The sequence below is a fragment of the Macaca thibetana genome, chromosome 1 (genome assembly GCF_024542745.1).
Source record: "Macaca thibetana thibetana isolate TM-01 chromosome 1, ASM2454274v1, whole genome shotgun sequence".
Lineage (NCBI taxonomy): Eukaryota > Metazoa > Chordata > Mammalia > Primates > Cercopithecidae > Macaca > Macaca thibetana.
The window spans coordinates 69119367-69134672 of NC_065578.1; the positions used below are offsets into that span (position 1 = coordinate 69119367).

A 15306-nucleotide genomic window follows, 5' to 3' on the forward strand; every position below is an offset into this window, starting at 1 on the left:
ATTCTGTCTACCATTGATGGGCATTTAGGTTGATTCCATGTCTGATTCCAAGTCTTCGCTTTTGTGAATAGTGCTGTGATGAAAATACACATGCATATGCCTTTATGATAGAATGATTTATATTCCTTTGGGTATATATCCAATAATGGGATTGCTGGATCAAATGGTCATTCTGTTGTAAGTTCTTTGAAAAATTGCCAAACTGCTTTCCACAATGACTAAACTAAGTTACCTCCCCATCAACAGTGTTTAAGTGTTCCCTTTTCTCCACAACCTTATCAACATCTGTGATTTTTTGACTTGTCATAGTAGCCATTCCGACTGGTGTGAGATGGTATCTTATTATTGTTTTGATTTGCATGCTTCCCTCCCTCTTAAATCATGGAGGAAAATGTTTCTTAGAATCTCCTCCAGCAGAGTCCTCTTCCTATTCCAGTGGCCAGAACTGGGTCATAAGTTCATGTCCTAGTTGCAAAAGAAATTTGGAGAGTGACTATATGACATTTCTCGTCTGATGCAGGGCAGGTTCTACTGACAAGTAAAAAAGGTAGTTGCATGGGAAATAGCCATGGCTACTTTGGCAGATTACTTGTAAAGGTCCTTAGCCTCTAAAGTTCAAATTCTCCGACAGCTTCGTCATGGAATTATGCCTGTATAATACACCCATCAGGATATCGACAATCTAAGACCAAACTATGTAAAAGCACAGTTAGACCTCTGCAGATGGAAAATATTTGAAAAATAATAATAATTACAATAATTTTTAAAATACAAGTAAGAAAACAATACAGTATAACAACTCTTTACAAAGCATTTACATTGTATTATGTGTTTACATTGTATTAGGTTTTTAAAGCATACAGGAGGATGTGTGTAGGTAGGTGCAACTACTATGCCATTTTGCAGAAATTAGAGTATCAGTGGATTTTTTTATGTCCATGAAGGTCATGGAACCAATTCCCCCAAGGATACTGAGCAATGATTATACACAAATATTAATACTCAGAAAGCCCAATATAACAAGTAATAACTTTTTCAATGAAATATAGACAGAAAACAATGAGCCTGACACATTGTCTGTGTGTCCTTGTGTATGCACACATGCATATGTATGTGTTAAAAGGGTCTTTTAGAAAAGAAACTTGGTGATGGTGGTGGTGGTCCTTGCCCAGTTATCTATAAGAGTTTTAAAACAGCTTAACTTGGCTTAACTATTTTTTCAGTGGCATTCAACATCTCTTCATGAGCATACAATGTAGGTTGCAATATGTTCTAATGAAAATGGGCATATTAGTAACTGATTATGTTTCTCATAACCTTTTGATCGAACTGCTACTACATGCATTCTAGGACCTTCAGCTCTGACAGAGTAGCCCCCCGCCCCCAGATATAATGTCATTGTTATTGCTTATAGGGCACCTTTTCCCCCACAAGGAGCTCAAAAGGTCTATCAAGCATGATCATATCTTTGCTATGTAATCATGAGTTAGGATTGCACAATAATTTTCAGTCAGTGGAAAATTCATGTACAGCATGAATAAATAATTGGTTCTGGTTATAAATTCAAGAAGACTATATAGAAAGTAATGAAATTCAGACTTCTCCTCAGTCTAATTAAACCCTTCATTAAAAGCAGTAGTGCAGTATTTGTCGTATAGCCAGTTGCTGTTATTAAGGTACAATTTTACAATTTATTCTTTCTGTTTTATTAACAAATATTCCTTACTGTATAAACAAGATGTATTCTTAAAAGGTTACTAATGAAGTTATTTCTTTGTACAGAATCTTTTTTTTTTGTATTGTGCATTAAACTAGAGACAATTATAGGAAAGAAAATTTTTTCAATAAGACATCACAATATTAACGTAAACTGTTCACTGTTGAATATCTAAAAGGAAAAAATATTTCCTAAGGAAATCCTCAAAATATGTGACAGCTTAATGCAAATTATATATTTTCAATGTTTATCCTAATAATTTAAATACTGCAAGGAGGAATACCTTAACTGATAAATATTAACAAAGTGGTTTAAAAAATTAGGTCTTCCCAATATTCTTTTACAAAATAATAGATGTTTAATTTGGTCACATATCCTTTTGGAAGATGCCAGAAGCCAGCTTGGCTTTTTGTTGTTCTTGAGGGAAGTTGAGTTGAAATGCTGAAAAGCACATAGCAATCACAGCTGTGACGTTGGTTTAAGATATAGTATTAACTAAAGGAAACATTTGATCATAGAAATCATGTTTTATCTGCCATCAGACACTAGGTATTTAATGTTTCCTGGTTTATAACAACAATGAGGTGTTATAATGAGGTGTTCTCATATATGAGGTGTTCTCATAATGAGGTGTTCCACAAGTTTCCTTTATTTATTGATTGATTGATTTATTTGTGTGTGTGTGTGAGACGGCAGTTTCACTCTTGTTGCCTAAGCTGGAGTGCAATGGTGCGATCTCAGCTAACTGCAACCTCCACCTACCAGGTTCAAGCAATTCTCCTGCCTTAGTCTGCCAAGTACCTGGGATTACAGGCACCCACCACCACGCCCGGCTAATATTTTGTATTTTTAGTAGAAATGAGGCTTTACCACGTTGGCCAGGCTGGTCTCGAACTCTTAACCTCAGGTGATCCACCCACCTTGGCCTCCCAAAGTGCTGGGATTACCAGTGTGAGCCACTGTGCCCGTCCTGAGTTTGCATTTTTGAAGGATATAAAATCCTGGGCCTTGCAGTCTTCAGTAACTGTGCTGTAAAGAGCAATTTATTTCTAAAATTTTATAATGTGCAGTATATTCAAAGAGATTAATTAATAACAAGAGAAGAACATGATTATGTGATAAAATTGACAGGTCTAAATCATAAAATCCAAATGTCCATTAAACATAGGACACAGACTAAGCAAAGTGAAAAAATTCTTTTTTTAAGTTTCATTAAGAGAGAGACATCAGACAGCAATAACTGGGAGAAGTTTTCCTGTCCTTGTGCCATGAATAGCCAGTAATTGGAAAGAGTGAGCACATTTGAAAAACAAGTTAAAAACTGGAATGCGTAAGTCCATGCCAAAAATTTGCAGAATCCTGAGTCAGCAAATCCAAGTTACTGCTCTGGAAATTTATGGGAAAACAACATTCCAGCCAAATTTATGTGGCTTCAGAGGTAATCATACATTTAAATGGATAAAATCTCTGAATCTGATAGAAAATCATAGATTGTACAATTTTATCAAAGTGACAGATGTACCAAAATATTGCATAAATTCCATCACTGCTTCAACTGGAGTATTTTCCAACTTTGCAATTGGATAAATGCTGTAAAGTGATAGCATAATAGGAAGGACTTAATTTTAATAAATGCAACCAAAACGACAACATTGAGAGCAAATGTCTCTGGATTCCAGCAGTATTCCTCATTATTTGAAATAATATATACATATAAATAGTTAAGGATTTCAAATAATACACACATATAAATAGTTATCTAGTGGCAATTTTATAATAATAAATATTCTCAATCCTTAATTTATCTGTTATATCTTTATTCAAGGTCTGGAAACTTAAATATTAGACTTTAAGAACAGGCATAGAATAGGGTTGATAGACTATGTCTTGTCCAAATCTGGCAAGTCAGCTTTTGTAAATAAAGATTTGTTGGAACAAAACCATGTCTATATGTTAACATATCATGTAACATAACAATGGTAGAATTGAGTAGAGCCAGAGACCATAGGGACTGCAGAGCCTGAAACATTTGCAATGTGGCCCTTTACAGAGAATGTTTGCTGACTCCTGGCATAGAATATAGTGAACTGTAGAGCATATATTTTTCATAAAAACATTCATATTTAAACAATGGTCAAGCCAGACAAAACAGGCCAGATTCAGATGACTGGCCAGTGCTGGAAAAAGAGATGAAGATCCTGTGTCAGCACTGTCACTAATTTTCTGTGTGATATGGAGCAAGTCACCAATTCTCCTCTAGTGAGAAGGGAGTGTCTCCCTTTGCTGAGGTTACAGTGCATAAGGCCAAATGGCAAAACCACATCGTCTTTAAGGGGAATGTGACACTAAGCCAGAGAACTATGTCCAAAATAATCATAAATGCAAGGAGAGCCTGAAGTGAATATTGGGAGCAGAGGTGCAGAGCCTAACAGGTCAGAGTTTCAAGCAGACAAATGAGGATGATCCAATCTAATTTAAATACTCATAATAACCTACTTAAATATACCCAGGCCTGTGTTTTCATAAATTAAGTATGTATATGCAATCATAGACTGAGATACACAAGAACTGTTTCATCTTCCATGAAATGAAGTTTTGGTAGAAAACTTCTGGCAAAGTGTGCTTCTAGTCTAAGAAATGTCCTGCAGGAAAGAAAAAAAGAAAAAATTCCTTGGTTACATAAACAGGAAATAGTCTAAACTATTTCCATCTGTTAGAAATTCACAACGAACATTTGTATATTTTGTCTGAGAAGTCCTGCCAATAAGAAGCTTAACATTTTTTTCAACAAGCTTTGCCAAAATGTACTGGCCATCTGAAATTTTTTTAAAATCATGCAACACCTATAAATCCTTAGAAAAACTTTAGACAACACTTTCTTAGACAATCTCTAAAGCGTTTTCAAACTCTGAAAGCTTTCACTATGTATTTTAATGTCTAACACAGAGAGTATTTATCATGTGTCAAGCACTATTTACATGATTTACCTATATTAACTATTTTAATCATAACAATAACCCTATAACATAGGGATTCTTATTATCATTCTTATAGATGACAAAACTGAGGTTCAAAGATGTTATTTAGCTTGTTCAAAGTCAAACAGCTAGTGAGTGGTGGAACCAGGATTCAGACCCAGGTAGTTTGAGTCCAGGGTCTGTTGTCTTAGCTACTATATATATATATAGTTTTGTTGTTGCACTTCAGATCTTCAGAGAAGTAAAAACTACCTAAAACATCTCACCTAGTATTTCTTTTATTATTTGAATTTTTTAAAAACCTATTATTGGAAATGTCCGGAAGTTAACACAAGATTTGAACATACAGAGATTGGGCACTTTGGCTTTATCTGCCTTTAGCCCCATGCATATTCCATGATAAATGAACTAATGTATCCTCATTATACTATTCATTAAAATAGGCCTATCAGGATTTCTCATTGACCACTGTTAATTAATTGTAGCTGCCCCCTTGGCAACTATCAATTAATTATAGATGCTTGATAGAAATTGAGTGGTTTCTCTTTGTAAATATTCTAGAATTCCAGCTTCTTACTGGTAAAGAATCATTCATTCATGCCTGTGTAAATATCTTCATTTAACCGTCATTGGTTGAGAAGCTATTTATGTTGTGAATAACATTGGCAAGTTACTGCTCTAATGGACTTTAAATCTAGCAGAGGGGGAAAAACAACAAGTAAACAAATAAAAACTAAGATATTTTCAGTGGTCGTTAATAAGAAAATAAAATAGGGTAATATATAAAATGAAGGCAGGAAGGATAGTTTATTTTGGTTGGTGGAAAAGACTAACATATGAGCTGAGATGAGGAAAAGGGACTGGCTATGAGAAGATTTACAGGAAGAACATGCAGGCAGGAGCAACAGCAATAATAAAAGTAATGATTTAGAAATTTTACACATTTCAACCATTTTACATGTATAATGTGACTATAGATTGGTAAATATTTAATACAACCATTTTTATTAGAACTTTTCTCCTTAAGGTAACTGAGTTAATATGCAAATGAGTCTCAATAATCAGCAAGATATTTGGTTCAGAGGGATGAAGTTCAAATAGTTAGCATTACTGATGGAGAATGTGTGCCAAACTTGTGATCAAGTCCTAATATTTGCTCCCTGACCTACAGTAGTGATCATATCTTCAAGTTCAGCTATTTGTATAAGGAAATCACACCCATGAACTTCCATGTGGGGAAAGGGAGATAGGCCCCAGACCCACCCGTGCTTACTTTCACCAAGAAGGAGTAGAGCCAATGAGGGCATTCCTCAAGTAAGCTAGTTTGAATAGCTAAGGGAAAGCCACGTGGGAACCCACCTAGTAGCATAAGGAGGTAACAAATGGAGGTAAGATGCTTACTTTTCTGACAATCAGTAAAGAGAGGAGACATTTGACAATGTCTGGAGACATTCTGATGGTAACAACTGTAAGGAGTGCTGCTTATATCTAGTGGGTACTTTGTATGCTGCTAAAGATCTTAGAGTGCACAAGATAATCCCCCACAACAAACAATTATCCCATACAAAATGTCAGTCGTGCCAAGGTTGAGAAACACTACATCTCAGAAATTTCCTTTTCCATTCATGAGAGTATGACAATAGACTTTTCTGCAACACACTCTAATAGGAAATTTTAGAGCTTCTTCACTTTGGACCAAAATCTTTTACATCCTTTGAGGATGTATTACATATATAAGATTATGTGCCTAACGCTATCTCGAGCTACAATCTCAAAAAAATCTGTTGATTATATCTCAACTTCAGAATTACTCTTTCAGTATTTTCATTATTTCTCTTTACATTTGCAAGTACATGTGATTTTTATAACAAGTTTCTCTAAAAACCAGCTCAAATGTCACTTCTTAAAATTATCCCTAATTACTGAACTGTTCGTTATTCCTTCTTCTGTGTTCCTATAGCAATCTATACATACTTTTATCGTGGCACTTATCATTCTATGAAGTAATTATTCATTTAAAGGTCATTCCCATTTAGAAAATAAGCCCTTCAGAGTAGAGGCTGTGTAGGATGTGCAAAACATCCTACAATGCACACGATAGTCCCCTATGTCAAAGAATTAACCTGTCCAAAATGTCAGTAGTGCTGAGGTGGAGAAACCCTGCGTCTCCGGAATCTTTGTAACTCCAGTACCCACAGGGCGCCTGCCACAAAGAAGCACATTACAGGAAGGAATGAATGAATGAATGATTGCTCACAAAGAACACTACTAACATAAAATCACCATGAGTTCTATTTTATTTTTTTGAGAAAATCTTACTTGTTTGTATGCTCATTCAATTAAAACCCTCTTACATATGTTCATCTAAAGGAACTTTTTTTGGACAATTCGACAGAATGATTACAGTTTAGCAACTGGCACATAAAGAAGAAAAGTAATAGACTGTGTTATGGGCTGTCTAAAATCTTGTGGGTAAGTGAAGACAGTCAAACTTAGAAGAGTGAAATATAGCAAATAATACTGAATGCCATCTCTAAAAACAGAAATAAGAATATAATATTTTTAAAGGTATAAAATAGGGAAACAGCAGAAAGACAACTTCAAAAGTAGAAAATGTAATGACAGAATGAAACTATAGTGATAATAATTAAAAACTGGTGGAAACTAGGGTCATATAAATAAAATGAGATAAAATTAAAATGGAAGAAATGGTATTTTAAATAAAATAAATAAGCTTCAGGAAATGGGTTATAAAACCCTATGGGACAGCTTTTCTTTCCCCCAGAACAAGCAAAAGAAAAGAATTGTTGCCCATTCAAAAGAATGTCAAAGGAATAGTAGAAAGCTACATTATAAATTTTAAAATATAGTTTCTTGGGCATGAAGTTATGAACCAAAGGTTTCAAAAGCAATAGAAAAAGACTTAGAGGTGGAATAGGAATCAATCAAATTTAAACTACACTAACATAAAAGTAAGAAATATATATATATTTTTATACATTGTCTTAAGTGCCACCAGGCCCTCAGAGATAGGAAATGTTTCAGGCTCAAGTATTCAGTTCCGTGGTTGTAGTACACAAGCAGCCAAATGTATCTGCTAGATACATTAGCAAATAAATATGACTGTGTTCCAATAAAACTTTATTTACAAAAACAAGAGCGTGAGGAGGGAAGATGGCGGACGAGAAGCTGCCGCCTGGGTGGGAGAAGCGCATGAGCAGCCCCCTCGGCCGAATGTACTACTTCAACCATATCACTAACGCCAGCCAGTGGGAGCCGCCCAGCGGGAACAGCAGCAGTGGCGGCAAAATCTGGCAGTGGGAGCCCGCCAGCATCCATTGCTCGCACCTGCTGGCGAAGCCAGTCAAGGCGGCCCTCGACCTGGCGGCAGGAGATCACCCAGACCAAGGAGGCGGCCCTGGAGCTGATCAGCGGCTACATCCAGAAGATCAAGGCAGGAGGGGAGGACTTTGAGTCTCTAGACTCTAGACTCACAATTCAGCGACTGCAGCTCGTCCAAGGTCGGGGGAGACCTGGGTGCCTTCAGCAAAGGTCAGATTAAGCCATTTGAAGACGCCTGGTTTGCGCGGTGGACGGGGGAGATGAGCGGGAGTGTTCACGGATTCTGGCATCCACGTCATTGTCCACACGGAGTGAGGGTTGGGGCCCCAGGCCTGGCCTCGGAGCGGGGCAGGGCGGCTGGGCCCACCTGCTCCCCCGCTGTCTGCTGGCCCGTGGCCGAACCCTCCACTCCCTGCCACCATCACACAGTATTTATTGTTCCCAAAATGGCTGGGAGGGGGACCTTCCAGATTGGGGTCCCTGGGGTTCCCCACTCCCTGTCCATCCCCAGTTGGGGCTGCGACCACCAGACTCTCCCTTAAGGAGCTGACTTCAGCATGGGTAGGAGGCTCGCAGACCTAAGGCAGTGTGGTGGGAGGGGTGTTCCAAGGAGAAGATGTGGTCAGCAGAGCCGCCCCATGGCCCACCAGGTCCTGGAGGCAGATGCAAGGGCCCAGAGTTGTTTCTAGTTAAGTCACGCTTCTCTGTTCAGTAGCAAAAGCAAACACTTGTGGGCCCAGCTGTGGGCCCTCTGAGCCACTGTGCAGCACCCTTTCACCCCCAATTAAATCCGGAACCACTAAAAAAAACCACCAAGAGTGCCAGATAGATTTGGGCCTGCTCTGTTTTGGAAAGTAAACATTGGCAAATTTTAGTAGATCTAAATTGAATAATCAGTGTGTTTAGGAGTCTGGAAACACTATTATACAAGGGATTTAAGAGATCATTAATATTTAACCTATAAAAAGATAAGTCCTATTACTAATAAAATATTCCTTAAGACACTGAAGCATAAGATATCACTCATTTCTTCTTTTAATAAAATTAGTTTTGTCTTGGGCCTCAACCACTAGACTGGCAAAAAATCTACTCTCAGCTTTATATCATACCTCCTTGGACATCAGTGAGAACTACAGAATTCAGAGAATCCCGGAAATTGCCAAAGGACCTCTGGTCTTTAGCTTATTATGGTTCTCACTAGAATACATGTTGCCTAGAACTATACAGTCAAGTCAAAAGCAGGTGACCTACTCTTCCTATAAGCATTTCTTATTCACTTGCCACACTTGGCTACTTGGTCCTTCCCCTGGGCCCGCAATACTTTGGTGCTTATTGTTTGTTTGCCACTCCATATTCCCAGGCTCAGAAGATGATCTAATTCTCTCCTCCTGGGCCCCAACTATTACCCAACCCCCTTTCCCTAGAAGCACCTATTCAGTGGTATAGATTTAGTGAGAGGTGTAGCAGATGTTCTTATAACATTGGCCAAGGTTTCACAACTATCTTTGGACTGCTGGTGGTCCCACACAGGACGTTCTGGGCATCTCGAAACATATTTTAAGATCTGGGGGGAGAAAGGAGACTGATAGATTTGAAAAAACTAACAATTCAAGAAAGTGTGTGGTAAACTCCAAGTAAATGATGCAAAAGGAAGAAAATGGAATGTGGATTAAAAAGGAGGGTTCGTTTTCAGGTAGGTTAGATAAGATTTTATTCCTCGAGTCTTTATTTCCAGTGAAGACTTTTTGCCTGAGCTCCAGACACACACATACACACACACACACTTTTTCCTGATATAAGTGTCTTGCATTCACCTCAAAGCCAAGACAGTATTTAAAATACAATCCATTACATTCAGCCTATCTCCACCTTAGATTTATTCCATTCTAATATTCTCTCACTCCGATTCAACTGAGAGCCTATCTTTAATTTTTTCCTCTCCTTTACATCTGACATCCAGTCAGTCATCATTAATCAAGTCATGTCTTTTTCCAAAGCATCTCTCCTATCTGCCACCACATTATTCATATTGCCATTGCCTTATTTCTGACCCCAATTATATCCCACATGAATTTCAAGACAGTCTGTTATCTGGCCTTATGGCTAGCATATCCTCTCCACATTCCCCATGTCATTCCGAGCTGCTGATGTGAGCTTTCTAAAATAAAAACCTGGTATATTTTTCCTACCTGAACCTTAAAGCCTTCCATTGCCTTCAAGCTAAAACTCAAATTCCTTGGCTTGACACAGGAGATAACCTCATGATCTAGTGCTTACCTACATATTATTTCTTACATCCTATCATTTTTCTTATTTCTTATCAATTTTTACATTCTTTCTTTATTTTTTTTTTATTTTTTTTGAGATGAAGTCTTGCTCTTGTCCCCCAGGCCGGAGTGCGATGGTGCTATCACGACTCACTGCAACCTTCGCCTCCCAGGTTCAAGCAATTCTCCTGCCTCAGACTCCCGAGTAGCTGGGATTACAGGCACCTGCCACCAGGCCTGGCTAATTTTTGTATTTTTAGTAGAGACAGGGTTTCATCATGTTGGCCAGGCTGCTCTCGAACTGCTGACCCCAGGTGATCCGCCTGCCTCAGCTTTCCAGAGTGCTGGGATTACAGGTGTGAGTCAACACACCCGGCACATTATTTCTTACTATTCCTACTAAACTGCAGTTCCTTGAATGGACCATGATCTCTTCCATCCCACCTCTTTGATGTTTTCTCCTGAAATGACCATCTCCCCTGACTCTGTAACCTCATCAGCTCCTCCAAAGTAAAGCTTCAGTAAAGCCTTCCATTTTGTATTCCTACCTCCCTACTGAAAAAGTACCTCTCCTTTTTGTTCTTTAGCAACCTACATGTATGATTTTTATGGCAAATACCATATTAGTAGAAATTATTCATTCCATTTATAATTTATCTTGATTATGAATTACTTAATATTGGGGACAACACCTTTCATCTTTAAAACCCTGAAACTTGAAAGAAAATAGAAAATCAACGTATTTTTATTATTGAATAAATGATTTTGAGTGATAAATGGGTAAAAGCATATTGAATAGAAGAAAGAACATTAGCAAAAGATTAAAACTTCTAAAACTAATCACCTCAAAATTACCACTAATCTCCATGTTGTCAAATTAAGTGGTCAGTTCTCAGATCTATCAGCAGCTTTTGTCACAATTGGTCATAGCATCCACCTTGAAATACTATTCTTACTTGGCTTCCAGGACTCTACACTCTTCTTATTTTTTCTCCAATGTCCCTAGTCACTTTTCAGTTTTATTTATTTATCCTTCATATCCATTTAGACCTATTCTCTTTTCATCTACATTTATGCCCTTGATGATCTCATATTCTCAAGACCTCACAATAGTATTTTTTCTTCAACTATTATAGGTAAATGCGCAAACTGGCCCAGTTGGAAAGACTTGACCTAGGCAGTAATGAATTCAGTGAGCTGGTAAGCTGGTATGCTACCATGCTCAAATTATGTCTTTCCTAGACTTTTTTCTTGATGTCTAGGCTTGTTTATGCAACTGCATGATTAACATCTCTAGTTGACTCTAGAGTAGAAATTTCCAACTGAACACCTAAAACTGAACTTCCAGTCTACCCAAAACCCTGCTCCACCTGGTCTTCCTCATCAGTCACTTGCAACTCCATCCTTCTAGTTGTTCAGACCAAAACACACCTTTAGTCACATTCAAGTCTCATTCCCCACAGCTGACTCATCAAGACATTTAGTCCTCATCTTAACTATATCCAGAACCCAACCACATCTCAACACTTTCGCCACTGCTTTATTTATGGCCACCACTGTGGCCATAAATTTCTTATAATAAGAAATAAGAAAAAAAATGGATTTGGTCCAAGCCACCATCACCTCTTATTTGACTTATTACATTAGCCTCCTATTTGATCTTCCTGCTTCTACTGTTGTTCCCCTCAGTCTGTTTATAAGCCTGCAATCACAGATATTCATTTCAGAAACATCTTTCATAAAAACCTTTCAGTGACCCCCCCATCCTACTCAGAATCAAAGCCAAAGTCTCTACATTGTGCTGTAAGATCCCATATTATGCAACTCCCCATTACATCATCTCTTTACTCCTCCCTCTCTCTCTCTTCTTTAGCCATACTGGTCTCCTAGGATGTCTTCAAGCAAGTAAGATGTCCCTGCTTTAGAATCTCCATATTAACATGCTTTTTCTTTTTCTTTCAGCCTTGGCTCCAATTTCATATTCTCACTGAGGCCTTACCTGATCACCCTACTAAAAATTAAATCCTTATATGTATTATCCCTATCTACCTCCTCTGCTTAATTTTTCTCCGTAGCACTTGTAACCTTTTAATACATTATTTTATTTTATTTTATTTTATTATTTTGTTTACTCTCATTCTTCCCTGCTGGATGTAAAGTCCTTTGAGGGAGGAATTTTTAGCTGTTTTGTTCTCTGCCATACCCCAGATCAGCGCATGATACTCTCTTAATAATAGTTGCTGAGTGAAGAAAGAGTACACACTTTTTATTTTATTTTATTTTATTTTATTTTGCATTTCTGAGTATCTCTGATAGTGTCTGGATTGCAGTAATATTTCCTTTAAGGTTCATAAAAGCCCTGTAAAGTAATTTCTACATCCATTTTAAATGTGATAAAACTAAAATTTATAAGATTTCAGTCAATGGTGTCTCAAGAATTCCTGTATAGGCGGGACTTAAGGACAGAATTCTGATTAGTGGGGACATTAAAAAAAAACTTTCAGAAATTTTATATTTTCTCATAGTGTACGTTTACTTGAGAGTGCTTTGAGAAATGCTGACTGCATGTGGAGTGCACTTGGGTTCCCTGAACCTTTGACACCAACTCTTGCCCAAGGTTTCTGTATTAGTCTGTTTTCACACTGTTATAAAGAACTGCTCCAGACTGGATACTTTATAAAGAAAAGAGGTTTAATTGACTCACAGTTCCACATGGCTGGGCAGGCTTCAGGAAACTTAAAATCATGGTGGAAGGGGAAGCAGATACATCTTACATGGCGGCAGGCGAGAGAGAGCATGTGAAGGAGGAACTGTCAAACACTTATAAAAACTTTGCATCTCATGAGAACCCACTCACTTTCAAGAGAACAACATGGGAGAAACCACCCCCATGATCCAATCACCTCCCACCAGGTCCCTTCCTCAATATAGGGATTATGAAGATTATAATTCAAGATGAGACTTGGGTCAGGACACAGACCAAAACCGTGTCAGTTTAACAACTATTAATAGCTATAGCAGCTTTCAAGTCAATATGTTTGGGAGACAAGTACTACAATTTGTCTATAACAGAAGTTTGTTTAAGGGAGTAGAAAATAATAAGACTGATGATGAAATGGTGCCATAATATGAGGTTTTAGAGTGGTTTGCTGAGAATTGGTTTCAACCATTGATTCCCAGACCTGTAGTGACTCTTAAAAATATTGAAGTGGGGCCCCACCCTACACCTCCCACTGGTGTAGATATTTAATAAGCTTCTTGGATTTTTGTTAAGCAGGCAGCCCTGCATGCCAACCATATTGGCATTTGTGAACAGGTGCTGTAGATTATGTAAACTACTAAAGCTTTTCAGATGGCAGTTTGCATAGGTTTTGTGTATTTGAGATTTACTTCTTGCTGAAGAGTACCCCCAGTTTTGTGCACTGCACAATCAGGTAAATCTGACAGGAAGGTGGTTGGAATGTCTTTTAGAGCAATGTATCATGCACTGCCTCACAATAGTATTTTCCTCCGTCTGTTGTAGGTCAATGCACAAACTGGCCCAGTTGGAAAGACTTGACCTAGGCAATAATGAATTCGGTGAGCTGGTAAGCAAATGCATTTTCTAAACTTGATAAATACAATCCAGGAGATTATTTCTTTTGCTCGGTCTTTGTAAACCAAGGTATTAACTCGATTGCACATTTGTATTTGCTAAATGTAAAAATAAAAAACTGGAAGTTATTATTAGCTTTCACTTTTTGGAAAAGAAAATGGAATCGAGCCAGAAACAAATTGATAGTTTTGAGCACCAACTATGTGGCAGGTACCATGCTTAGTATGTTACATATGTTATCTCTTCTAATCCTGATTAGACATGTTGCCATTTTAACCTTATGGAAATGAGCTTAAAATGGTCACTGTCATACATAGCTATTATGTGGCTGAACAGGGATTAAACCCAGACTTGATTAACTGCAAAGACCATACCTTGAAAACCTACTTTGGAGGCTTCTTGGTACCATCGCATGAGAGAAGTAAGTCACCAGGGGCGTTCTGATTCTTACTGTACTTAAAGCGTCTTTCTAGTGAACTACCTTACTGCTGGCAAGACTGGCAAAATTCTGCCTCCTCCTTTTAAGCATCCATTTTATTTAAAATTTGCCTGAAGACCAGAATCTCAAATGCAGATCAGAAAGCATATACTTGTTTACAAGACGACTCAGCTTTCTCTATCCAGAAGTCTTCCACTTGAATATCTTCAAATTTCAAAAAATTCAATTCATCTAAAGTGTATTTTAACTAATTTAAAGTTAAAACATTTAAGTAAGCAATCCATTCCCTGTCCCAGGTCTGTTACTAGCTGTGTGACCTTGTGCAAGTTGTATAACCTCTTTTAGCCTTATTTTCCTCATGTATAAAATGGGGATTATAATGTTCTCCCTCACACAGGGCTTGTGTGAGAATTAAATGAGATAATGTAGGTACAGGACCTGGCAAAAGTTATTCTAATGAATGCCAGTGTGCAAGGGTGAAAGGGTTTAACTCACACTGTATTTTGAATGCACAAAGAAAATTAATTTGTTTTACTTCAACCATAGCTAATATGATCATTACCCCAGCCTCCATCAGTTGTTTATTAACAATAAAAACTGAGTTTTATTCTTCTGTGATTACGTTTAATCTGATTTAAGAAGTTAGATAGTCCTTTTAGGTTGTTTTCATGTTTCTTACATAAAAGTTCCTAGTCTCTCATGTTCCTCTCTCCATCCCCTGCTTTCCTCCCTAAGATGGAATTTGGGTATGTGCAGAGGAGGCTAAATTTCTTCATGACCTAGGCAGTAAGGACTCTCTGGCCTCAAGCTAGTTTTCAGAAGTAGGCTGGCAGCACATGCTGGTCTCTGGGCTGCTGTCCGCAGCTGATGCTGCCTCCTGTGTTAAATCTTCTGTTCTGAATCTGCAGTCAGGTCTTCGGGCTCAGACAAAACTCTCTAGGAGCATTGGCTATCTTCCTCTTTGGGCA

The 15306-nt window shown here is 37.9% G+C and overlaps 2 protein-coding genes and 1 pseudogene across 4 annotated transcripts in view; all 3 read left to right on the forward strand.

Moving 5' to 3' along the window:
* LRRC7 (leucine rich repeat containing 7) overlaps window positions 1-15306 on the forward strand; it is a 1535715-nt gene that overhangs the window by 1322766 nt on the left and 197643 nt on the right. For all 3 annotated transcript variants that reach the window (XM_050804492.1, XM_050804501.1, XM_050804511.1), the window contains one exon: window positions 13828-13891. In XM_050804492.1, the coding sequence (XP_050660449.1) occupies window positions 13828-13891 (64 nt within the window). The remainder of the gene's footprint in view (window positions 1-13827; window positions 13892-15306) is intronic.
* Window positions 1-15306, forward strand: part of SRSF11 (serine and arginine rich splicing factor 11) — a 763374-nt gene that overhangs the window by 422651 nt on the left and 325417 nt on the right. The window lies entirely within an intron of this gene.
* LOC126963010 (peptidyl-prolyl cis-trans isomerase NIMA-interacting 1-like) lies at window positions 7870-8352 on the forward strand (annotated as a pseudogene).